This window comes from Lipophrys pholis, assembly GCF_963383615.2.
Source record: "Lipophrys pholis genome assembly, chromosome: 20".
Classification (NCBI taxonomy): Eukaryota; Metazoa; Chordata; class Actinopteri; order Blenniiformes; family Blenniidae; genus Lipophrys; species Lipophrys pholis.
Genome location: NC_137648.1, coordinates 8,611,501 through 8,637,917, shown reverse-complemented (window position 1 = coordinate 8,637,917; position 26,417 = coordinate 8,611,501). Strand labels below are relative to the sequence as shown.

The 26,417-nt window shown below is 42.3% G+C and overlaps 2 protein-coding genes across 4 annotated transcripts; one reads left to right on the top strand and one right to left on the bottom strand.

Moving 5' to 3' along the window:
- Nucleotides 1-430: 430 nt before the first annotated feature.
- Nucleotides 431-13,864, bottom strand: nup58 (nucleoporin 58). 3 transcript variants are annotated; one of them, XM_080489514.1, is made up of 14 exons: nt 13,483-13,864; nt 12,173-12,339; nt 12,038-12,070; nt 11,677-11,952; nt 11,352-11,520; nt 11,180-11,245; nt 10,867-11,041; nt 10,475-10,554; nt 10,207-10,325; nt 9,908-9,990; nt 9,514-9,715; nt 4,071-4,154; nt 3,265-3,363; nt 431-1,972 (listed from the first exon to the last, which is right to left on the bottom strand). In XM_080489514.1, exons 1-14 carry the CDS (start codon nt 13,560-13,562, stop codon nt 1,803-1,805), a joined length of 1,803 nt encoding a protein of 600 aa, XP_080345640.1. In that variant the 5' UTR covers nt 13,563-13,864; the 3' UTR covers nt 431-1,802. The 3 variants fall into 3 exon arrangements, with proteins under 3 accessions (XP_080345640.1, XP_080345641.1, XP_080345642.1); XM_080489515.1 differs by lacking the exon at nt 4,071-4,154; XM_080489516.1 differs by lacking the exons at nt 3,265-3,363; nt 4,071-4,154 and having other exon boundaries at nt 13,483-13,861.
- A 604-nt stretch (nt 13,865-14,468) lies between these two features.
- On the top strand, nt 14,469-26,018 carry mtmr6 (myotubularin related protein 6). The gene is made up of 15 exons (XM_080489848.1): nt 14,469-14,726; nt 16,934-17,065; nt 18,927-19,089; nt 19,578-19,735; nt 20,872-21,000; nt 21,326-21,460; nt 21,782-21,914; nt 22,029-22,138; nt 22,252-22,377; nt 22,486-22,535; nt 23,101-23,194; nt 23,303-23,409; nt 24,076-24,210; nt 24,761-24,887; nt 25,365-26,018. The coding sequence occupies exons 1-15, from the start codon at nt 14,703-14,705 to the stop codon at nt 25,713-25,715; spliced, it is 1,974 nt and encodes a 657-aa protein (XP_080345974.1). The 5' UTR covers nt 14,469-14,702; the 3' UTR covers nt 25,716-26,018.
- The last annotated feature ends 399 nt before the right edge of the window (nt 26,019-26,417 follow it).

Here is a 26,417-nt window from a genome sequence, read left to right as displayed (position 1 = left end):
AATCTCACAAACATACCTTTGAGGCAATGGAATCTATCAACAATCCCTAAAGTAACATACATTATGTTAAACAATACAGACCAGAAATAATCTAAGAATTTAAAGATTACGATCTTGGAACCGCTAATTTTGTTTCAGTGTCTATATATATTGAATTTTTCTCCACAAAGCTTTACAATTTTACAAATATGCCAGAACTTTGAAAGAATGGATCTGATGCAGGCTACAACAATGGTGGCGTGATCATGGAATCAGCAAGAGTCTGTGCTTCGGTGAGTGTGTCATTGTCAAACATTTAGGGAAACATTTCTGTGTCAACACACATTTATTGACAGGCACAACATCATGTGGAAGATTTTATTATTAATCAGCTTCTTGAAAATACATGGATCAACAGACTGTGATTAGAAAACAAGAGTACAACAACCAATATTTGGTAACTGAAGAGATATAGACAACCTTTTTTTTTTTTCCTTTCTTAAAAATATCAATATCTCCTTAGCCATTTCTGATGCTCCAAATAATATGAATGACAGATCCAAGGGTGAGAAATTTGCACTTGTGCAATAGTCAGACATGCACATTCACACAATCACTGTCAGGTCACATACACTGGCGAGTGCAACATTGTTCTGAGCACATGTATGAAATCAAGCAGAGCAGAATGTGGTTGTGAAATCCCTTTCAGATTCAACAAATGTAACATCTAATGGGGTCATGTAGAACAAAGAGCACAGCATTTCTTATCACAGGTTCTTACCACAGTACACAAGGGCAAACAATGTGTGTCTAAAAGTATTTATGAAACAATAAGGATGGACTGAAGTAATAATGAAAAAAAAAAATACCACAGGTTATGTGGACTTTATAATGGACTATCCCATGGTACTATCCCCTTCGGCCCCTCCCCAATGTCCTCTGTTTCTCTACTTGATATAAAAATAAAGCTTCCCCAACTACCCACCCTGGACATCCTGTGCCTATAAAAATCTCCAGGATAATAGATCGCCTGTTGACACCTTCAGCCAGGAAATCTGCTCTTCCCGAACACCTATTATCCCATAACTTTCCTTCCCTTTACCTTTCCTAAGCCTATTCCAGACCAGACTTGGCCAAGTCATTAATTGAGGAAAAGTCCACTATCGTTATAGGATTAACAGTCAAATAAATCAACTGTTGAAGAACAAATACCACGACTGTCTTGAACAATGTTCAGATTGAAAGCCACTCATGTCATAACTTAACAATCTGCTGCTGACTTTGTCTTTGACGGGCACTCCCACGAACACACAGCATAGAAACCAGGGAGTGCAGCCAAAGAAATGGGGCAAACACAAATAAACTTTGACTTAAATCTACATAAACAACCAATATGTCATCCTTTTCCGTCAAGCCATCGTGTACAGTATTGTTTTGGTCCCATCTTCCTGAACATTTTCAGTTTTTCTTGAAAGTTACATCTCTCAGTAATCCGAATCATTGAATAATCTGTGTGTGTGTGTGTGGGGGGGGGTACTGGAATTTATTTTCTGAAATGGATGAAATAGAAGTTGAGTATCAAATTACCACAAACCAGAAATAAAGACGGTGCTGGTGGGTTGACAAAACATATTTTCACTTCATGCCCCTCCCCCACCCCCAGGGTTGTATTTACTGAGTAACTGTGCTGTAGTTGGAAGGTTTTCCAGGCCTCATTCAGCATTTCGCTGCTGCTTGCATGCTTCTGGGAGACCTTGCCTCACTTGCTCCGAACGCTAAGCTGGTCAGCTGCACTGTCACGCGGTCGTGTCTTTTTCTATTTTCTATCTCTTGCCCCTCTTGTTCCCCGCGGGGGGTTTCTTCAGCTGGAGCAAGGGTGCTCCTGTGGCAAAGCCTGCGGGGGCTTGGGTGGACACGCCGAAGGTCAGGCCGGCGGAGGGGTTGAGGCCGGGGTTGCTGAAGTTAAAGCCCGAGCTGCTGCTGCTACCGAAACCTAAAATGGAAAGACGCAGAACATCAGAAAAGGAAACAGGTTTTCATGTGAGAGACGGGGTGCTGAGTGAATTCAGAGTGTTTTTGTTTTTAGTCCACCTGGTACAAAACCTCAGCTGTCGAGAAATCTCAAGAGCGATTACCCAGACAGCACTGACGACTGGTTCTCAATCAAAGGCCTTCAGTAATTCAAGATGTGCAAAGTAAACGTGTTCTACTTCGTCATGATGCTGGGAAAAGTAAGTGAATCCATGTTTTTTTTTAGTAACGTTAGTAGAAAAAAAACTTCAAGCAAGGACTTCAGGTAGCTTCTGATCAACACTCGAGGTGGACTTCTGGACCTTTCTCCCTTACAGAGCAGCTTCATCCATATTCTGAGGATGCCTGGTTCTCTTTAGGTAACTCCACAGCATCTCTGCAGGATTCACTCTGATAGGTGGGATTGCTGGTGAACTGTCGGCCTGTTATCGTCCTGTAGGATGCCCCGGTTCACTCGGAAATTTGCTTTTCGCCGGGCGACAGAGCAACACCAAACTCTGATGCTCCCTCCACCGTGCCCCACCTCGGGATGATGTTTTTCTGTCGGTTTGCGATGCCAGTTCTCTGCCACCGTCGCATTGCGTGTTCCTCATTCAAAAACACATTTTCCCGAAGCCTTGTGGCATGTCAAAATGCTTTTTTTGGAAATCCCCAACCATCTCGCCACGTTTCATTTTCAAGCAGCAGCTGTCAGGAAACCAGGTTGGTTATATGATTCGCACATGGCCGTCTCAATCAGAACCAGTGATTTTTGTTTGTTTTAAAGTCCTCAGATGACAGTTCATTTCTTTGGCATGAGCATCTTGCACTCAATTCTTGGGAGAGCTGTCAGTCTCACTTTCCCTAACTGTGGAGTGAAGGAGAGCTAAAGTTCAGGTCTTCCGCAGATGCTACTTGCAAAAACGTTTTAGAATTCTGAGCGGCTCCACGCCTGAGATCTGTCTTGTTTCAAGGTTTACCATCTCCCAACTAATTAGCTTTCTTTGAAAAAATTTGACAGCAGTTCACTTACTTTTTCCAACAGCACTGAATATGAACTATTTGAATTATTTGTGTGGTTGTGTTAGGTTAAACACTGTCTGTGTGTGTGAGACGGATAAAGGTCGGATCTTAAAGCTGAAAACTAGGAACATCTAATTGCTTCACATATTTCAGTCACGGGTCAGAAGTCCAACTTTTATCTAGTTTTTCTCTAAATGCTGGCATTTTTGGGAGGAACCAGGTTTACAGATTGTAGATACAGCATGTATGTACCTGCACTCAGACTGCCTCCTGTGGGCTTACTGGTGGAGGAGAAGGCAAAAGAAGACCCCCCAGTCCCCACCCCACCAAATCCTGGCCCACCACCAAAACCTGTGGGAGAGAGTGACACGGGAGTGAGACTGGGCTAAACACACACACAGCCTGCACCAGGACGAACACATATCGAGGCCTCAGCATAACGTGCAAAAAAAAATAACAAATAAAGACAAAAGCCTGATGGCCACAACGCTTTGCTTCTCACTGGACACTGCAGAACAAAAAGACTTAACACTGCGAAGCAAAGCAAAGGCCAAAAGGGGGGGGGGGAACAGGTTACCAGACACACCGGCTAGAAAACACACCCGCGCATCGTGTGCGTTCAGACCACTTGTCTCCACACCGTCAAGTGGATTTGCCGTTTGATGTGGATTTGCTGTTTTCGCACCATGTCAGTGTAACTTTCAGGTGACATGTTCAGGCCCAAAGTTCCCCCGGCTTGTCACATGTCAGGGTAGATAAAGTGACCCTTGGGAAGGCTCGGCGCAGTTTTATGTGGTGTGAACGCACTTGACCTCTTGCACATGAAAGAAAGAGTGGAAGGGGAAAAAATAAACAGCTTAGTTCCAAACTATCACTCTCCCAGACACAAACACACCGATGACCTTTACTTTCACACAGGAGTTTAAAGCCTGTTCCACAGGGAGGACCGGGTAGCATTAAGGAAATGGGGAAACTAAGCAAGGGAATGGCAAAAATTACAAGAAATATTCATGTTTAAAAAAAAAAAAAAAAAAAAAAAAAAAATGCAGAGGTGATACCTCCGAGGGTGGAAGAGCCCAAGCTACTGCCCACTGCGGAGGCAAAGGGGTTTCCAAACCCTGCCCCCAAGGGTGCCTGGGTCCCTAAGGCACAGAGAGAGCAAATAATTTCTAAATCAATAAGGGTTACTTGAAAAGATGCTTGTCTCAGAAATACATTATAAACAAGATCATCCAAGATGGTGACTCCGCTTTGCTCATGTAAAAAAAAAAAAAGCGAGGACATCAGCTGTTTTTCTCTACAGACCTTGATCTTAGTCAAATATGTTGAATTGGTGGCAGTTTATAAACTAAACTTAAACTATTTTATCTGTCTTGTGCATTATAAGTTCTTAAGAGTGTAGTATTAAAGAGGTTTACAACAGGGGTGTCAAACACATGCCTCGGATAAGGGATTACATTTTCTCGTGTTAAAATGACAAAGATACCAACTGTATTGTCTCAACAAAAACTAAGGGCTGTTCCTGGATCTTTTGTTGAGACTCTGAACCGAACACGAGAAGAAGTAGCGTTGGTATGAAAACTAGACTTCATGCTGCGGCCGGCAAATTATGCAATTACAGAATTGACAGGCTTTGGCCAACAGTTTGGAGATGAACCAGAAATGTAAACCTTTTCAGAGTGTCTTTGCAATAACAAAATTATACATTTGCCATTGTTTATATCTCAGCATGCTGCAGCCCAATAACCGTGTTTCCACAGAACCTAAATGAGTTCGACACCCCTGGTTGACATTCCAAACACTGACGGGTAGAAAAATACTGCTAGTTCTTTCACTCTGAAACTTGTCTCCTATTCCCAATGCAGTTTTTTTTTCTCTCTTTTTTGGGGGGGGGAGATATAAAGTAATTTAACTTTGAGGTTTCCAATCGGTCTGTGTTGTTACAACAACTTCACTCGAAAAGAAACAAGGACAAGCTTTTCTTTGTTTTAAAAACTGATTTATTGTCAATTTAATATGCAATTCCACTTACATAAAAACACAAAAAACAAACGGCTTGGAACAGAATGGGCTGTTAATTGCTAACTGCTACTGCATTCGACAAGTTTCCAAATTTTCTAGATTTGAGAGTGAATGAACTAGCATAGGCCAAAAAAAAAAAAAAGAAAAAAGCATCACACAATTACTGAATATAGCTTAAAAGGCACACCATATATATTAGATATATTATATCAACAGGCATTGGATAGATAGGTTTAAACACACTCTGGCACAATTTAAAGCACTCGAGTTAGATAAGAAATGTGAAAGTGGCATTATTGGCTGCCGTTCAGTGTAAACTAGTTCAAATGAAGGACAACTCAGTGATATGGTACAGTTTTCCTGTGGGAGTCAACTGACAGCCACAGATGTGTTGCAGGGCGTTCATTTAAAGTCATTCGATTGAAGGGTCGGGATTCGTGATTATCAAATCCTGATGGTGCCAAAAGACAACTTAGAATAAGAATAATACCTCTTGAAAAGCACAAACAAGGCAATCAAGATGTACCGTAAATATATTAAATAAGACATTCACATGAGTCTATACCACTCAGATGTGTAATACCAAGCAGACCGATCGCTCAACTTGAGGTGAAGCTCAACTTCACAGTTCAAGTGAAGCACCTTAGTTAAACTAGGGAGCTGGCAGTGTTCCTACCATTAAGAGATTTCTAATTCACTAGTAAAACATAAAATTAAAAGAGGTAATCGGGGTGGCTCCTGCTGTTGCGTTGACAAAATAAAATACAGCATTTGCATACATATTACCAACAGTGACCGTACAAAGGTTCCTTCACAATCCTTCAGTCAATCTTTTACCGAGTGTTACTGTACAGCCGTGGAAGACCATGTGGTGTAGTTTAGAATCTGCATCAAAGTGTAGGTTAACGGAGGTCTGGAATGTCCAAAGCAGCAGTTTGACAGTCAAAACTCTCGGCACGTCGAGGATGAGTTTAGTCGGCTATATGGGAATAAAGCAAACTGTTCCCATGCTCCATCAAGATAGTTTAAATCAATGCAAAAATTGTTGTAAAAATTTTAAGTAGAAATGTCTACAAAGGAAGTAGTGAATAAGTACTTTTCCCCCTGATTCTTCTTCTAAAATCTAGAAAAAAAGGAATAAGTGTGATGAGATATTCTGAATGGATTTATCACATAACATTTTGACTTTTGGGTTGATGAGGAAAAGCTGGGCTAAGGTTTAGTAGCAGCATCAATCCCCGTTCCTTGTTGTCATTATGTTTCAAAGTGCCAACATGAACGTCTAAATCAAGCAACACTATTTTATTTCATCATTAAATGGTGAAAAATAAAAGCCCCCCCCCCCCCCCCCCTTCACTTAAAAAATAAATAAAATAAAAGGTGACACTCAATGCCACCACATTGACCTGTCCACTTCATTTGGCACCATTATGTCTCGCTGGTACTAATGGACCAGCCGGAGCAGCAAATTAATCATTATTCTCTTCGAAAGTGACCCACCAAATGCACCTCCAGAAAGAAAAAAAAATAAAAAATACAAAACGGAAATGAGTCTGTTAGCAAATGTATATAGACAAGGTAACCATCATCACCTTGAGGGGAAATAAAAAAATAAAAAATAAAAAAAATAAATGGCGGAATTGACAATGTGAGAGCAGCTGAACGTGAAACGATCCAGCCCTGGTGCACTGACAGTAGCCCTTAGGTCAAACAGTTTTCATTAAGTAACAGTGGTATGGCCTCGTTTTAACCAAACCAGCACTAATGTGTTTCTATTGAACGGAAAAGACAATGCACGCCATTTCAATCAATTATGCAAACGGACCTTCCGCGTGAAAAGGTTGATTACAGCTCTTTTGCTCTCAACCCTTGTACACACACCACTTATTTAGGGTGGCGTTAAGTGAAGAGCGATAATTTACAAGGTCACAAGTGTTGCTTCCATTTCCAAACCCAGTACGGTAATTGAAAAAAAAAAAAAAAAAAAAAACACACAAAAAAAAAAAAACCACAAAAAAACAACAATCTCTTAGCTCAAGTTTGCAGTTCATGTAATTAAACTGTCTATGTTTTCAATCCTGAGTGTTTTTGGCACCTTTCACCTTCATGTAATAGAGGCACAAATCTGAGTCGTATGCAGCCGACACAACCAACCACCTCACTGACTGCTTTATCGGTCATACGTAAGTCAACAGCATTGTTAAGTGTGTTAGTGTTGAATGTGCTGCGATACTGACCTCCACCCAATATTCCAACCCAAGTAAAGGCTAAAAGCACATTTAAAAAAAAACAAAGCAACTAAATAAATAAGTAGATAAGTGCATCAACCTGTCATTAACTTTAGTCTATCGAAGAAGTAAATTAAACACTTGAATATAAAGGTAGATGCAAACTCTGCATGAGCAGGAACAAAGTTAGTTTTCAGCATTAGCAACACCCACTTGAATTTTCCGACCAAACAGAAAACAGAGTGGAAAGCTGCAAAAACTCCCAAACTGGCTCTCAGACAACGGAATTTGTCATTATTTCCTCTCAGCCCTGTGAGAGAGAACAAATTCCTCTGTTCTTGCAGAGTCTGCATAACCTACATTTGGCAACATAGATAAAAATGTCTCTAAATATGATCAGCAATAAATAATAATGCAACTAAGCCTCAAAATCTGGGGTTAACACACTTAAGAATGTATCAATCAGAATCAATACCTTAACACAGCTTATTTTGGCAGCTAGCACAGCTAAGCAGAAACACAAACGATTACGTTAAGAATGATCTGATATTTGGCCTTTTGAATGAGCAGGCACCAAGGTGGCATGCGCGTAACCATACGAGTCCATCATTCCTATGGTGGCGTGTGAAAATCTTTTCCCCCACCTCCTTCCTGGTACATTAATGGAGAAATTGACTGGTATGGGTCGGCAAATTGGCACATAAGTTTAGTGATCGATCCTCGATGACACAGAAAAATAAGCCACGCTGAATTAGTGGAACAATCGGTGGGCAGATCTAATAACAGTCGAAGCACTTCTGATGTCTGTGGTGGAAATGTGTGAGTGAAACCTGACTTTTTAAACCTTTGCCACCCGGTCCAATTGAAATATTGCTTTTCAACTTTTGAATCAAGTATTACCTAACACGCATTTATCTCTACAAGACAAAAAAGACAGCAGAAACATGCTAATGTACACAGTAGCTTCAGTTTGTTCGTCGTACGTTGGTGCCCTGATATGCCAGTAAAGTGGCCTCCAAACCAAAGCCTACAAAAAAGGCTGAAAACTTTAAACACCTCAGAGATGTGGCAACAACCAAAACTGGCACTATTTTTTTTATCTTAGTCATAAAGGGTTGGATAGATTTGAATCGAGTGATCAGAGATGTAGCTCAAGTTGAAATAAACAAACCTTGATAACTTTTATCGGAATTGGAAATATGTGGGACAAAGTTTAGTCTTCTTCCAAGCTGGTCATTAATACTGCAGAAAGTAATGTTCAGTAATACTTTTTCAACCAGAAGAAAAATAAATTATCGGATGATTTAGTTATTAAATAATGATCACATGTATTCTCTAATCAATAAATAGATTTGGCTTTTTGTTTTTTAATTCACATTGATTATTTCAAGCATGGTTTCTCTAAAATGTTTCATTTTGGCCCAATCTGGACTACTCGCAAGACCTCCAACATTATAATCTGAATGCTATATTCAGCAATGCTATTTATATTTCGTATAAATTCTGCTCTATAAACAGGTTTGGGAGTCATTTGGTTTCTGAGTGCAGCTCCTCCGTCAATTCGACCTGTTGACCGGAGGAGCGATTGCACACACAGGCTCCAGTGTACAAAAATGTACAAATCCACCATATCTGTACTAATCATTCAGAGTATGGTTACTATTTATACCTAAAAAAAAAAAAAAAAAGTCACAGCAATTTTCTCATGATCAGATTTCCACGATATAACAATGCTCAGGAGGCAGGCCCACGGTAAGAATAAACCAGAATCCTAGATCCTGCTTCTAACTTCTGGATAGATATTCTTCACCAATATATAATGTCTGAAGTGGGTCTCATGACTGCTCTGAATGTCATTAGAGAAGGTCTGAAGAGAGAAAGTTAATGGAGCAGTTTGTTGTTAGAGGTACAGATTAGATACCATCCCCTACCAGAGCCTGGTGATCTTTTTGCACGGGAGCCATCTATTAAACTCCCCAACTCCATTATTATCAGCTGAACGCCTCTAACCCGCCATAGTTAGATAGTAAGGCAGCACAAAAGGTTTACGGTCAAAAGTATGAAACAAATTCCTGTTCGCTTTTTACGAGTACAGTGAGCCTAGCACCAGCTAAGGCTGTTTGTTGCTTATTTTTGACCACCTTCTTGTGACTTAAAGCCATGCTTGTCCTGCCGTTTCCCCAATTTGCTTTCGTTTCTCCTGAAACAGGGTGAAGGAGGAGAACTTTCTAGAACTTGTAGGCAGTCAGACCTGGAGTTGGCTGCTGTTGCTGGGTCAACGTGGCTGCCATGGCCACAGCTGCAGCGTTGGGCACACTTGAGAACGGGGCGGGCCCAGTTGTGACTCGCGGCGCACTCTGCCACTTCCTGGTCGACGCGCGCTTGGACTCAAAGACGTCCGTAGAGTCTTCCAGAAAGGCTCTGCGGTAGGAAAGGTACTGGTGCTTCAAAATCTATTACACAAAATAAAAAGAGACGAGAGGACAAAGTCATAAAAGGTTTGAATGAGGTTTTTTTTCAGCATTTCACAATGATATTCCATATAAAATATGAGAAAGGGCCTCTTTAATCACCCCAGATAATCAGTAAACTAAATTTCAAACAATCACAACTTTCCACATCTATTAGGAGAAAGAACTACTGACCTTGACGTTTTCATGGACAGACTGAAGCTGTGCAGCCAGAGCGACAAACGTTTGGTACAATTTCTGCATGGCCAAGGTCAGATCTGGTAACATAAACAATGTCATGAGCTGAGAGCACATTTGACAAATGTAAATAAAAAGAGTGGGGAACAACACATTGATCAAAGACAGAAACACATTTATGTGAATTTAGTTTTTGATTTAGAATGTACCTAAAATAGTTTGCTGTCTAGACTTTTTAAACGAAAAAAATACAATGTAGTGATTAATGTCGATTTAAGTCCGAAAGTCCCTCTTACCCTGAGGTGTGATGTGGGAGCCACTGCTCTGTGTGGTCAGGTGATTCTCCAACTCTTCTATCTGCTGCCGATACTGCTGCAGCTGCACTTCAAACTGCTCCACCAGGCTCCGGAAATAACTGAACACAGAGCAAGTCAACTTATTTATATTTTACAGCTATAAAGATAAAAAAAAAACACCACATTAAGAGCAAACAAAGGTTGTTCATCGGGCTATGAAGCTTCTTGCAACACTCAAATGCACAATATAAATCAGGAGTACACTTACTCTGACGGGGCTGTGTTCTCGTGCTGCAGTCCGGGGGGTGTCTTTTGTGTTCGCAGTGCTATGTCAGCATTTTTTAACTCCTTAAGAAAAAAACAACAGTCAATTGTCTGAAGACGGATTATATTACACACCAGAAGGATAATTTAAGTCAGTTCATGAGATTAATGCATAAGAAAAGTTATTAATTGGGATGATTAAGTTTGTCTCATTTGAATCTCTATTCCAATTCATCTAATGACTGTATAACATTTAATTTTGATGCCTCTTTCGAATCACATTTATCCGGATGACATCTAAAACCAGCAGAGTTGCCACGTCTTTCTTGGTTGGATTTAAGGACGACTGACCATACAATCGATTCATAAAGCGTTCCAATGTAAGTTGGTTTCTACCTGCGCGGTCTCCAGCTTCAGTTTTTCGATGGCCAGAGCTTGGCGCTGAAGCCCGCTGGCGCTGACGGACAGAAGCTGTTTGAGGCTGTTGATGTCTTCTTGGACTTTAGAAATCGCCTTAGACGACATCCGGCTTATATCCTCCTGAACCTGTTTCTGCTCTTTCACAAATTTCCTGCAAAAGGACATTTTGAAAAAGAATACATTAAAGAAAGTTTGAAAAGAAAAAAAGTTTGTTTTTCAGATTTTACAAGTACATTTTGGTCAAATCCTGTAAAAAAAAAAACTTGAAACACATGAAATCAATACTTACTGAAAATTTTCGACATCCTGACATATAACGGGTGGCAGGTTCTCATCTTTTAAAGCTTTACTGTCCCTGAGAGAGCAAGGGAAACAAGTTGTTTTACAAGTCATAGTCCGGATAGTTCTGGACACATTCAACTGGTTATGTTCAGTATAGATGAATGATAAAAAGGTCGTACTGTGCATTGGCTCCAGATGATGCATCACTTTTATTCTCGGAGGACGTGCTGAAGTCGATGCCACCCAAGCCGACACTTGGAGCCGGGGCAGCCGTTGCTGCAGTGGAAGTAGCCAACAGAGAGCCCAACGTTAAGCCAGCACCTCCTCCAAGAGCCGTCTGACCCAGACCTGCAACACCAAGGAAACAAAGACTATAAGGCTTTCAACATCGAAATCATAATAACCTGCCTTCAAAATCTGCAGACAACCTTATAACATGTTGTGCCTTCTGCTGTTAAAACCACTCATGCTTAGACCAGTACAGGCCATTCTAGTGTGTCTCACCTGTAGATACAGCGCTAGAAAACAGCCCACCACCCAATGATGGGATGGTTGAGGCTGCTGCTGTGGTTGTTGTGCCACCGAGACCGAGGGTGAAGCCCAAGGCAGAGGGCTGCTGTGGAGCCGTTGACGCCAGAACAGACCCAAATGTTAGGCCCACACCGGGAGGGGGGGCCGAAGACGTGGTGCTGGTTGTGAGGGAGAAGGGTGTTGCTGAGGCCGTGGGCTTGTTGAAGGCCAAACTGAAGCCTGTGGTCACAGCAGCAGTTGCTGGAGTGCCTGTGAGGAGGAGAAAAAATAATGATGTTTTCATGAGCAAGCCAAAATCGTACTTTAAACAAACAAACAAAATACTGAAACACACCTAATGTGAGGCCAGGGGTTGGCGCAGCAGCACCTGAAACAGGAAAATAAAATTCATTAGTGAATAACAACAGTTTTCATGCATATGATTTGGAAATCTAATTTCGCTGCTTGCAATAAAGTTTATTTTTATTACCTGATGCAGGCGTATTGAAAGAGAAACCTCCGGGCGGTTTCTGAGCAAAGAGAGTGGCTCCGAGGCCCAGTGACTGGGTGGTGCTGGTGGCGGCACCGGGAGTCGCTGCTGCTGCTGTACCAAGAGCAGTGCCGAAAGAGAAGCCACCAGTACTGGCTGGAGGCGCACTGCAAAGGAAAACAGGCAGCAGTGTCAGCCATATAACTCAAAGTTCTTCCAAAGTACTAAATGAAGAGCCGAACTTTAGATGGAGGAGAGACAAGTAACAGTTTCACCCACACTGATCCTTTCACAACTCTGATATTGCTCATTTATAAACTGCAAATTCAGACTAATGTCACAGAATATTTGTAGAGCATAAACTCTGTTTTCTTAGACATTATGAAGAACCCAATAAAATACCAAAAAGTACAATTAGTGAATTAAGTTTTGAAAGTGTAGTAAAACTAGAACATAGATAGCAGTGTCTCCCTGGCAACAGGATCTCCTCTGGCCTCCTCCTTGAGGTGCCTTCCCCATTCACTTTATATGGGACATTTTCTTTTTTTCAGTTTTTTTTAGATTTATTAAGAAACAGTTAGCCGGATCGTTAATAAACGACATAGCAACGTATTCCCCAACGTTTCGCGAGTTGCTGTGCTTTTTGTGCCTGGTCTCCCAACTGTGCAGGACAACTTACTTAGAGAATATATCTGCAGAAAAATACTAAAACCGCTGCCGAGGATAGGTAGTAGGTAGCGCCTTGCGACTAAGGCAGGCACAAGAATAAATATAGTTAAAGCATATTAAAGAATACTGTGAACATTCAAACAAACTTACATGTGATAATTGGGGGAAAACAAACATCCATACTGCAATTCCTCTTTATTTAAATGATGAAAAACTATTTTAAATGCAAGTACGAACTCTATATTTACTGAGAGATACTTAAAGGATGGGTCAGGTCTTCTGCCCTCAATTACTACGTCTTATAACGCACTTGATGGTAAATCATTTAGTTTATTATTATAATGTGATGTGAAGCATGAAAGTGTATATATTATTGTTATTTTAGATATGAAAATTAAAAAAATTAAATCATGTTTATTCTGCTGGAAGGTAGATGAAATAAAAACAAACGTCGCTTGAAACGTAATTCCATGAAAGGACCTGTCATTGATTAATGGTCACCTTATTGCAGTACATAAATAAACAGTACAAAGTCAGGTATAACGTCGAATTTGTGCAGATTATCAGGCTGTCTGCCAAACGGGCAGATTACGTCGAGCTAGGCTAACACGAGCTAAACCGCCAAACTAAAGTGGCATTACCTGGTGGCAGCCCCAAACGCAAACCCTCCTCCCGGGTTGGTGGAACCAAGAGTCCCCGATCCGAAGTTAAAGCCAGACATTTCTGGTTTAAGGCACAACCTCGACTAACTGCACTTCAACCGCTCACAAAGCCGAGGGCAAGCTAGCATCACGGCTAAACACGTCGGCTAGCTCAGATGCACGCGGTGTTGTTTTCTGTTAAAACATGCTTGGAACTTGTTCCATTATCCTCCACATGGATTTAAAACACTCCGCTTGTACGTCGTCGTGTTTTCGCCGCCTCACTTGGTGCTTTGAGATCGCTTTATCTCGATAAAAACTGCTGTGTGGTCCAGCGCATGCCGCTACTTTTCTATTGCCCGCCTGGTACTTCCCGATTGCCGGTGCATTATGGGTAAAGCTTAAGAACGACGTTTCCCATCGTCCCCTCTCGTCCCGTGACGTACAGCGCGTGCGCAGATATGTAATAATTTACCTTTCAGTGTGTCAAAATAAAACAACCCAAGATTCATTCAGTAACTTGAGCCGAGCAAGTTGTAAACATCCCACAGATAACATTTTTTTTAAGAACTTTAACTGCTGATGTTTTTTTTTCAGAACCATACAAACATGAACAAATCAAAACCCACCCACTCACACCCAAGGCCAGAAAAATATGGAAAAAGACATATCATATGCTTATATCAGATTTGTACAAGTGCATGATCTTTTACTTCCAACCATGCAAATGTACTTGTATGATGGGAGAAATATTGAAAAGTAAAATGCTCAGAGGGGCGCATGGTGGTCCAGTGGTTTGACGCCTCGAGTTTGCATGTTCTCCCCATGTGTGGTCTAAAATCATGTATGCAACGTTAATTAGTGACCCTCAATTGCCCTGTGATAAACTGGTGACCCTGTCCAGAGTGTAGTGAGCTCTTTTACTTTTAAAGACTGCAGACGTCTGACTGATGTGAAAGGTTCACGTGACGTCCACGTGTGCGCTCATTCTGAAAAACCTGTCACTCCGCTTGATGACGTATTTCCGCGGCCTTTACGCGGATGAGGATCTGGAGCGATTGACAATAAAAACAACATATCGTATGGTCCCGGAAAAAGAAAAAAAAAGTCTTCTCGTTTGCAGCAACATTTGAGTCCAACATATCCTCCATGACACGGCTGACCGCGCGGGGCCTCGCGTGAAGCTTTGCGGTCGCTGACAGTCGCCTGGAGCCGGAGAAATGGAGCATATCCGAACCCCGAAGGTAGCTAACGTTTCCTGCTAATTGCGACTGGATGGGACTCGGTGAGCGACTCGGCCTTTTCATTTCCTGGATTTTCTAACCTGGTTGAGATCGTGACATAGAAGGATTCAGACTGGATGTACGTGGAGCAGTGTAATGTCGCGGCGGCGAGCAGGTGTCGTCAGTGTCATACGTGACGAGCATCAATGAGCTGGTGGTCGTTTCCCCCGGTAGAGCTGACAGCAGAGCTTCCTCTGTCTCGATCACACACCCTTCTAATCGATCAGAGTAACGTTACACTATTGAATTCAATGTGACACAACTCCATCAGTTCGGTGTTGAGGCAGGCTGATCACTGTGTTACCTCAAGTGTTTGTTTACTTGTAATCTGATGATTCAGAGGGGTGGCCTGTTATCCCAAACATCTAATAGTACATCTGAAGCAAAACCAACAAAACCGATGACTTCAGCGTTAAAGGTGAAGTTCATTCTTGAGGCAGTGGTTACTGATTGCTTGAAATGATGAGTTGCATGTTGTTGTTTTTTTCTGTCTTCGTGTATTCAGATAGTTTAAATCATGCCGTTAAGGAAACGTGTGTGTAGGGGGATTGTCTTTCTCTGTCAACTACAACTTTTCTTAAAGTGAGAATAAAGTTCATGCAGTAAGTATTGATGTACCTGCAGTTAATGTTTCCATGCAGGTACAGGGTACATGCATTGTGACAGCACTTTGACCCCACACTGAATAGTTGCTTCAAATCCACTATGCCAGACTGCAAAGTCAGAGGAATCGTTTACGATGTGGCCGGCTTTACTTTAACCGGTCAAACTTACTCCATGTGATCCTCTCCAGCTTGTAAAACAGAGGCTAATGAGGCGTAATCCTCTCTAGTATGGGTATTTGTCACGGTGTGTAAATTAAAAGGTGGGCTTTCTCTTCATCATTTTATTGCAAGAATATTTCCAAGGCTTGGGTGTAACCTCGCATCACAGTCAAGTGTAGACCATACTGTGTGAAGGAATCGAGACATGATTAGATCTGGTGGGTGTGACTGTGTGCAGATGGGCCGTTTTCCAGCTGTCATAAGTTCTGCTTACTTGTTTGAGTAGGAAACGAGGGTACGCTTTATACAACGGTAATAAAAGGCGTGTTTTCACTTTGAGGAGGGAAAGAAATCTTCTGATCCGATGATGGGGCTTCAATCACGTTTCACTTACACTTTCACTAATTCATTTATTCGGTCTGACACACATTTGACTTCCTGTGTAATCGTCGAAGCTCACTTACAGTGGCGCTGTGACCCTTGGGTTGCTAGGAGACGAAGATGGGCTCAGTCATTGCATCATATCTCACAACAACAGGAAAACGGAAACGAAGAAGAGGATGTCTGAGTCAACAAAAAGAATGGCCAAAAGGATGAATCATAGATGTGGCGGCCAGCGGCCAGCACCATGTTGTTGGAGAAGTACTGAGTGAAGTACACTTTATTCTAGTGTGTCTCCGGGATGGAAATTGGTGACGCTGTACTGAACGCAGCGCAGGTTACGAGTAATTTATTCTGACGCATCAGTGTGAGAGAACCAGTCTGCAGTGCAAGCTGCAATGTTGAGTTGACCTCTGGTGAAGGGAGCAGCCAAAGACACTTAGAGACTTTTAACGAAAGCTGAATGAGAAACAAGCTGCATGCATTTTCCAGGGCAGAATTTTGATTTTATTTTTTATTTTTTTTGCTTTGTCGGGCCTCGTACTTAATTTAACTACTGGAGTGTCGTTTTTAGAAATTTATGTCTTGAGTAAATATTCTACTTTCTACATTGAGAGTTGAAAATGTTTTTGGTGTTTTTTCCTTTTTGTCTTCAGTTGGTGTTAACTGGTTGAACTAATGCACAGGAAGTATATTTGTTATATTCATGACATCGTATTGCAACAGCCAGCATAGTTATTTTTCCCTCAGCGCACGATAATAAATTGTGACGCCAATTATAAAGGATCTGGCAGCGAGTGAGCGCCAGGTGGTCAGGATTAAATGATGCGCCAGCTGAAACCATCGCCAAGTGCCGCTTGCAGTCCTTTTAATTCAGTGTCAATCTATGAACAGGATCCCATGACCCCCCCCCCCCCCCCCAATACATTCTGTTTACCCTCAACCAAAGGAGCAACGCTCTCTGGGAACTGCTCATTGGTTATTTAAAACCTCCCGTGTCTGTTTTTGGGGTTTTTTTCGCAGGTGGAGCAGGTGCGGCTACTGGATCGCTTCAGCAACAAATCCACAAACGGCACACTGTACCTCACCGCCACACATCTCATCTTTGTGGAGAGTAGTTCTAACAGCTCAGCCGCCGCTGGACAGGAGATCTGGGTGAGTGACGGCCCGAGAAGGATTGTGGGTGCTGGGAAATGTAGCCGCGTACACACGGCTTTCACAGAGCTGCTCTTCACTGGATATAACAGACAGCCGCTCTCCACCATGATCATCAGTTATTCACTCTTTACTGCCAAAAAGCACCACTTTATAACTCGTTAGTCCCGGCACTGGTGCTCAAAAGCAATTTTATTCCGCTATATGTTAATGAGCAAAGGAACTCAGCAAGAAGTCGTATCTTTTCTCGAGTTCTTTGCTCAAGGATGTAGTCAGACTGGATACCTCGCTGGTGGTGTCCTCCGGTGCGTGTTAGCGCCAAGGTCTTCTGTTATACCACAGCTGTGCAACAGGGAATAGATGTAATATCAGTCGACGATCTCAGAGGATGTGGCACTTTACCAAACGTTATAGATAATATGACGTAGATTGATTTAGACTAATTGACAAGCTAATCAGCTGGTAATGAACTTTTTATACTCTGCATTACATTATTTACGGACTCTCTCTCCCTGCCAGGTTTGATGCAGTCTAACGTTGCCAGTCGCCTCAAGCAAAGGCATTGTTGCGGCTGCCAAAAACGTCTAAGAATAGCATTTTATTCAGTGGAAACTCCAACCGACTGACCACGGTTCGACTAAATGCCATGTGTGGCTATTCAAACAGAAACAGGAGGAATTGCCTTCTCGCGGCCTCAAAGAGACGTTAACGGCGAGCAGCAGGAGGAAATTTGCAATCCGGCCGAGGCCGAGCAGGTTTGCGTTAGGAGGGAGAGATCATGCAAGCTTGTGATGTGGTAAGAGGAAGTTGGTGGTGCTTCAAAACCTTTGTAAAAGTAGCCCCTTGTGCAGATAACAGGTGTGTGTTTTTGCACGGAATTAAAGTATATGAGTGCTTTCTGCCTTCACCTGAATAAAAGAGGGCTGTCTTATTTTATCAGTGTCTCATGCTGATGTTGGATCTTCAGGTTTTTTTTTGTTGTTTTTTTTAAATTGGAGAGTTTTGTTGTTTTTCGACGAGCACAGTAGAAGCAGTGGAATCGGGACGGGATGGCCACCGCTGTTGTAATAAGTCTAAAACTGGCACCTTATTAAAATGGTGTTGTTTTGAAATGTGCCGGATCACTTCTATTGTTATTTGAACTCACGTCTGTCTCCAGACTTCCGTTCCCAGTTTTCACACTCTCTGTTGCAGCATGAGCAGCTTTAAATCAGTTCTGCAGTGTGCCGATTGCTACACTGCTGGCGTGTGCATTGTGGAAATATTGGTGCGGTGTAAAACGCCTCGTGCAGCAGAACCTGAACCTGAACCTTGAGCCCCTTCCCTCAATCCCACTGCCACCATCCTTCCTGCCTTATGTGCTGAGACAGGAAACCTGCGTTCTTTGTTTTGAGTTCTATCTTCTATAACATGCAGTTTAGATACGGTAATCAGCTTGATGACTGATGCCGGTAAATACGGTAATGCTCTGCATTTGAGCTGTAAGAGAAAATAGTCCAGGATTTTACTCTAAACTTTTTCCTATCCAATGTGGAAGAGCACTTCAACACATGTTCAGCCACTTTTCTTTGATGAAACTCGGTTAGGCACAGCGAGAGAATGCAAACTCATCAGAAAGAAATCCCAGGAAGATGAAATCAGGAACCTTCCTGCTGTGAGGTGACATTCCTGTCCACGAAAGTAAAATGCTGCACAAGTCCTAAACCAGCCGTAGAGCCATTTGAGTCATTTTACTGACATTGTGAGCTTGCAATCTTAACAATATACTCTGGCTATTGTTGGATTTCTGCAGAATTTTGCTCTTAAACGTCATTGCTTTCTTTGACTTACTCTTGTCCTGTTCCTCGTTCTTTCCCTGCAGATTTTGCATCACCATATAGCTTCTGTGGAAAAGCTCTCTCTGACCACAACCGGCTGTCCTCTGGTCATTCAGTGTCGCAACTTCAGGCTTGTGCATTTCGTGGTGCAGAGAGAAAGAGACTGTCACGACATCTACAGCTCGCTGCTGCGTCTTCTGCGGCCGGGTGAGTTGAGCAGCACATCCGCCTCACATTGTGAAGAGCAATGTGTTAATCCTTTAAAGTGAGGCTGACGCAGCTTCTAATGTTTCACATACACCGTAGGTTTGAAACAGGTGCAAAGTTATCCAAAGCACACTTTACCAGGAGTAGTTCTAGTCTTATGGCCACAGGAAGGAAGGACATTTGAGTCACTTTGGCAATTTGATCTCTTTTCTTTGCTTTTTTTTTTTTTTAAATATATTTAAAAAAAACTTTTCCCTTTTAGAAATTTTTGTAATTGTAGCATTTAAAAAAAAAAAAAAGAAGTAATGTAGAAGTCCTTTGTATTCAAGATAAAACTCATTTTGAAAATGACTCTGGTGCGTAGTAAAATCAAATAAAAATGTTTGTTTCGGTATAATTTCGTAAACACGTGGCTCCAGAGCATCGGGCTGCAGATCCCTGGGCTCTCTTTACACATGTGTATCTTCGCTGTGTGTTCCTCCATGCAGTTGGCTATGAGGAGCTTTATGCGTTCTCCTACAACCCCAAACAAAACGACCAGCAGAGAGAGGAAGGATGGCAGCTCATCGATCTGGGGGCGGAGTTTGAGCGGATGGGAGTCCCGTGTGACCAGTGGCAGCTCACGGATGTCAACAGACATTACAAGGTAGATAATCAAATAAATGGGATGCAGAGCAGCTTTTTTTTTAGGAGAATGTCCAAAACCACTCAGACTGTACCACTACTAGACTTATGCAGTAATTTAGATACTTGGATACCTTTGTAAACTTGCTTCTATACAAGTTGGTGGTTTTTCATTATTCATTTTCCGTAAATTCCACACGTCAATAAAACTGGTGGTAATGCTATTCTTAACAAAGGGAATTGTCCTTCGTTTCTCTGTTTACCCAGCTTTTGTGATCCATGTCTGCAAACTGCTCAGTGCTGTTTACACATAATAATGTAAATAAACTAATTTTATACAGGTTTTGTGTGGGAATGTGAGACAAGAGCTGTCTTTGTGTGAATAGTTTAACTGTAACTGCAGAGGGAGTGGCAGCAGTAAAAATGGATAAACCTGTTTTAGTCTCGCGTCATACAGACAATGCACATATTTGTCCACCAGGGGGCGTTTCGGCCTAATGTTAGTTAGATGAAGGTACGCTATCCATCTCTAACATGACATCTTAATCCTTTAACTTTGAGGTAGATGCTGGGAGTGACTTCATCACTGTACCTGCCCAGATTTTTCTGATGACTTTTTACTTTTAATTTCTATATTTCAACACAAATATCTGTACTTTCTACACTTCATATTCTCCAAACTAGCTCCTCAGTGGTTGTAACTTCTAGACATGGAGATTGGAAAAGTCTTCATTGCAAAGTGACAAATATCACAGTTCAAAAACCAACTCTTACTTTGGTACTTTTCAAAACCAGTACTTTCTTACGTCTACTTAAGTAGCAGTAGCAGTAGCAGCTCTCCGGCTGCACCCTTATGGAGGCGTTGGCACATCAAGTTCTAATATACTTGGACTGTAGACTTGGCTTGTTTTCTTGCTCGTCCTGGTATGCCCTTAAAAACAACAGAGCAATTCAAAAATGTAAAATCCTGTTGGGAAAAAAAATCTGTTGCTGGACAAAGGGGAAGTGCGCATGACAATGAGCAATAAATCATTTAGTTCCATTGTTGTGGCTTCAAACCTCAGACGTTGCACGGATACTCTAAAAACCAGAGATATTAGCTTTTGTGTTTTCCATAACGTGACTGAACCTTTGTGTAATGCGCTCGTGTATTTCCAGGTGTGTGAAACGTATCCGCGAGACTTGTACGTTCCCATCACCGCCAGTAAGCCTATCATCGTGGGGAGCTCCAAGTTCAGAAGCAAAGGCCGTTTTCCAGTCCTCACATATTTCTACCAAGAGAAGAAGGTGCTTTGATAACGATGATCACACACTCAAGTATTGTTTGCATGGTCTTTGTTTTGACTTTTTTTTTTTGATTCACTTGCACACAATCTCATGCTTCTCCCAGAGCCGCTCCCTCTCTTTTACCGACACATAAGCCACACTAAACCTCACACCCACTAATAACTACCCACGGTCTCAGATTGACTGAATTTGATGAAAGCGCCGACACTTTATCAATATATAGTTCATTAACATAATGCCAGTAATTCATACACTGTCATTAAGTACTTAAAAATATAAACTGATATTTTGGGACTTTGCTGCCTTGTCTTTATCCTTATCTCAGGCAGCCGTGTGTCGATGCAGCCAACCTCTCTCCGGGTTCAGTGCACGATGCCTGGAGGACGAGAGCTTGCTGCAGGCCATCAGCAAAGCCAATCACAACAGCCGATTCGTTTACGTCATGGATACGAGGCCAAAGGTGAGCTGACGGCATTAAATTGAATGTTTTACATGTCCTGGACGTGTAAAGGGGATTGTCATGTGATGAGCAGAGTTGAACTTTTTTCCTTGTTGTTCTGTCACGGACACGAACGCAACAAAAAGTGCAAAGAATTTTCCAGTCAAAGCAGATGGGGTTTTGGTGAAAAACACACAATGGCGGGAATACTAGTCAGCAGCGAGCGGCAAGCACACCAAATTTCATCAGAAATGTTCTGGTTTAGTTTTATGTCTTAAAAGGCAACTGGACCTTTCTAAGTTATTGACGATTCATCGGTTCTGCTGTTTCTCCGCCCGTCAGTTGAACGCACTTGCTAACCGGGCCGCCGGTAAAGGCTACGAGAACGAGGACAACTACTCCAACATCCGCTTCCAGTTTGTTGGCATTGAGAACATCCACGTAATGAGGTCCAGCCTGCAGAAACTGTTAGAAGGTGAAACACACACACACACACACACACACACACACACACACACACACACACACACACACGCTCGCCCACAAAATGTGTTTTGGTCAATACCCACAATCCCTTCCCGTCTCTTAGTGGTCGGAAGTCGGTCTCTTTCCATGAGTGACTACCTGGTGGGATTAGAGAGCAGTGGCTGGCTGCGGCACATCAAGGCGATCGTAGACGCAGCCATCTTTCTCACCAAGGTACATTTTACTTCTCCACGCCGATGAATTTATTTCAAAATGTATGCCTCCTCATCCTGTCTGCCCTTTCGTGTTTTTACTCGCTTAATCCTCTCCTCTTCTCCCGACCTCAGGCTGTGGCGGTGGAAGGGGCGAGTGTGCTGGTTCATTGTTCAGATGGATGGGACAGAACGGCCCAAGTGTGCTCCCTGGGGTCGCTGCTAATGGACCCGTATTACCGCACCGTCAAGGGCTTCATGGTACCAGCCACAAACAGAAACCCAAGATCATGCTGATATGAATATAATCTCCTGCTGTGTTTGTACCTGTTGCTTTAAACTTGCTGTCTGCTTACATTTGTCTTGCAGGTACTGATTGAGAAAGACTGGATCTCTTTTGGTCATAAATTTGCAGACAGGTGTGTTTTGCCTGATCACTTTGAGATCAGGGTCGGGCGATCTGATCATTGTGAAGGCCACACATAATTCATCCTTACAACCACAAGGCCAAATTTTGACTCAGTACAGCAACATAAGCTTATATGGCCACTAATTAAACATTGATTGATAAGTGGATTTAAATGCAGATTCTACAGCTTGAGCAGTGTTGACACACTTTAGATGAGCTTCACGTTCACCTTTTCACACACATACTCACTCACTAATGATGACGCAGCTATACACAGTTCTCACACACTGCTGGAAGCACCTTGGGGTTCAGTGTCTTGCCCAAGGATGCATGGACAGGAAGAGATGGGGGGATTAAACCCCCAACCTTGCCTTTCTTCTCCCTTTACTTGCACAACCTAGGAATCATTGTCTATTCTCCTTCATGTGGCCACCGTCCTCTTTCTCATGTCTGGCCTAGATGTTTATGGGATAAACTAATGATAATTTTCTCTACCTAATAACAGTAATTAGAGATTCAGCATGTTGTGCTAAACCACCTTTCTCAATGACCGCGTCTCGGTTGCTTATGTCCAGGTGTGACCAGTTAGATGGGGATCCGAAGGAAGTGTCTCCCATCTTCACTCAGTTCTTGGAGAGCGTCTGGCAGCTGACTGAGCAGTTCCCACAGGTGTGTGGAGATCTGCGAGCTGACGGACGCTTCTCTTACATGGGCCGGTATTGCGTGTCCTTCCAGCTGCAGAACGCCTTTCTATGATCTTTTATTCATCCTCCGCAGGCCTTTGAGTTCAGCGAGTGGTTCCTGCTGCAGATCCACGAACACGTCCACTCCTGTCAGTACGGAAACTTCCTGGGCAACAACCAGAGGCAGAGGGAGGAGTTGCAGTAAGTCGATCACCCGCACATTAATGCCGCAGCCTTTGTTTAACATAGTCGTGTCAGAAGTTATTTATTGGACAATAGTGTGATGCATCGGTTGACTTTCAAACAAATACCAAGTAATATACTTGTGTGGCTGCTGTATTCACAAGGCATGCTTCAAAACACAGTCAGTGAATGAAACTAGTGAGGATGAGACCAACGCTTCCATATTTTCCCCCTCAGAATGATTTGCATGGATATCCTCAATCGGATTCAGATATACTCAGATATAATCCTCACAAAGCAAAACAAGAACAAATGAGCTTTTTGTCATTTTTCATTCCCGAAATAAAACGAAACATTATAATTCATTGTTTTACAACAACGCATCATATGAAAGATTTAAAGAGAACGTTAACATTTGGAGCATGTTGTTGAAAGTTAGAGGGAATGTGTCTCGAGATGAGGGTGGAAATGACCAAAGCTGAAGAAAAGCGGCTGAATTTAGTCCAAAACTGAAAAAGTAAAGTGAATCATTTTTTAATGCTTGAATGACCTTCGCAGACCTCATGACTGAAACTCCTTGGTTTATAGAACAGCAAGCTGAATATGATAATGGGGAAAAACAAAACAGCCTCTTATTTGATAGCTTGTGGAGTTACTGAGGTGATATGTCGTCGTGTCTTCCAGGCTGAGAGAGCGAACTCACTCCCTGTGGGCTTTTCTGATGAGTGAAAAACAAAACTACTTGAATCCGTTCTACAGCCCGGCGTACTCTGAAGCACATCCTGTGCTGGAGCCCTCCACCCTGCCTTATCACTTCAAGTAAGTACCACCCACCTCTTTTGTTAAGTCTACAGCATCTACAAAAGCTGATGCTGAATCTTTTATTTAATATTTTTTTAAATCTCTTGTTTATTTTATTTTTTTACTGTTCATTGGCTGGCACTACATAACAACTAAAGGTTTTATCACGAAACTCCAAATGTCAGACTAATTAGATGTGTAGTCGTGAAAATATCTTGGTTTTAACTGTGATCTTTACTACTATTATGACCATATTCACAACTTCTCCAGTTCCTCTTCTTCCTTTTCAAACTAGAAAACGGACAAATTGATATTATATTACCTTTTGTTAATTGCTGAGGCTCGTCATGCTTGTGTGGTATTTCTGGAATTTGTATTTGTAAAACAATCACATTCTCATTTCGTTTTCTCACCCGCCACTGCTGTGGCTTGTTGTATCTGCAATTTGCACATTAGTACAGCAGAGGTGACATAATGTGTCTGCTAGGACAATATTTCGCCTCTTATATTGGACGCAGTCACTCCCACTCTTTAGCCATTCGTATGTTAACGTTTCGTTTTCTTCAAGGTTCTGGAGGAACATGTATCATCAGTTTGACCGGTCCATGCACCCACGTCAGTCGATCCTGAAAACCGTTCTGACTCTGAGGGAGAACAGCCGCAAGGCAGAGAGCACGCTGCAGGCGCTGGAAACTGTGAGCACGGTTATCTTCATCTGCAGATTAGCTTTATGCACAAAGTTAGTCCAAACTAGTTTATGGATTTTCTCTCGCGCCAGCATGTTGATTGTACCAAACAGACGATCAGCTGTTCTTGTTACTTTTCTGTCTCACTAATCACCAGATCACAAGTCTTGGATATTTTGGAGAAGAATTCAGGCTTTAGATAGGTTGGGTGGAGTTTTTTGTTTGGAGCTGCTTTTTATTTATTGCACTTCAGATTCAGTTTCCAAAAGCAATTATGTAAACATTTATAGAAAATGTCCCAAAAATACGCAGAAAAAAAAACGTTTTTTCGATATGAATAAAATCAATTAATATGATAATCAGGACATTCTGTCTTTTTCAGGCTATGAAACAACACAATGTTTCAAGCATTTCTTCAACTAGGCATTGATAATAATAATAAAAAAAACAACAACAATCGTCTTGTGATGCTCTCTATATATTCAGAGGCTTCAGCAGCTGGGCGTGACCCCCGTCGCCACCTCGGACCCCCCAGCACCTCCCCCCACCAGAGAGCAGCGCTCCAGCGCCCTCCCGCCGCGTCCCGACTCCCTCATCCTGGGGGCGCCCGTCAACCGCAAGGAGGCGCAGCGTCACCAGGAGGACGACGGGCAGGAGGAGGTGGGCGAGGAGGCCGTGGAGAGCACGGACACGGAGCGGACAGTAGAGGGCAGCAGCGGCTCCGAGAGCAGGAAGCAGAGCTACGGGGAGCTGGAAGGGACATACAACAACGAGCTGGCCAAAGAGGAGCCAGCTGTTGTCAGCCTTGAGTTCGGAGTGGCTCGCATGACCTGCTAAAAAAAAAAAAAACCCAGGAAGGATTGTGGGATGCTGAGGGACAGGGACGACTGAGTCGGGGCTGGGGGGGGGCGGGGGCGGAGCTGTGGTTCTCTATGTGATTAATTGTTGATTTCATAATGTTGCAGAAGGAGTCGACTGGATGAAGTCTGTTTAGTCTAAATCTCTTTGAAAAGCCTAACGTGGCGTATACTGCACCTATAGTGAAAAGGCCTGTTTTTTTTTGTTTTTTTTTAATGGAAGTTGAAAAGCACTATGGAAAATACATGAACAGAGTATGAGAATAAACTCATCATAATAATGTGTCCGATGATTTGTTCAGTTCTATGATGTACTTTTAACACTGTTTACACAAAGAAAGAAAAAAAACATTTTATATATACGCAAAGCAAAATCAAACAACGTTTCATTTAGTTAAAACCAGAATAAAAACGGCGTATTCACAAAATATAACATGAAATATGTTGACAATGTTCACGCAGTGGCTGTATGACTGAAAGACGGAGTGTTTCAAAGCTTGTAGCAGGGATCCAGTATTGGCCAGAGTTTATATAACAACACGCGTAGAGATAATCCCATCATCATACATTGTATTAATATGGACAATTTACAACACAGTAATAAATCTATACATCAGTGATGGTAATGAATAAACAGAATTAGCGTTGAAGCACCAATCAACCTCATATATTTTATCTCGAG

Bases quoted from the DNA above. Each gene is read 5' to 3' on its own strand.
- nup58 (XM_080489514.1), bottom strand. From the start codon at position 13,562: ATGTCTGGCTTTAACTTCGGATCGGGGACTCTTGGTTCCACCAACCCG. The intron at 12,071-12,172 runs GTAATAAAAATA...TTCCTGTTTCAG, and splicing joins TTTCAATACGCCTGCATCAG to GTGCTGCTGCGCCAACCCCT. The intron at 11,042-11,179 runs GTAAGTATTGAT...GTCCTTTTGCAG, and splicing joins CAGGATGTCGAAAATTTTCA to GAAATTTGTGAAAGAGCAGA.
- mtmr6 (XM_080489848.1), top strand. From the start codon at position 14,703: ATGGAGCATATCCGAACCCCGAAG. The intron at 17,066-18,926 runs GTGAGTGACGGC...CTTTCCCTGCAG, and splicing joins CCGCTGGACAGGAGATCTGG to ATTTTGCATCACCATATAGC. The intron at 24,888-25,364 runs GTGAGCACGGTT...CTATATATTCAG, and splicing joins CGCTGCAGGCGCTGGAAACT to AGGCTTCAGCAGCTGGGCGT.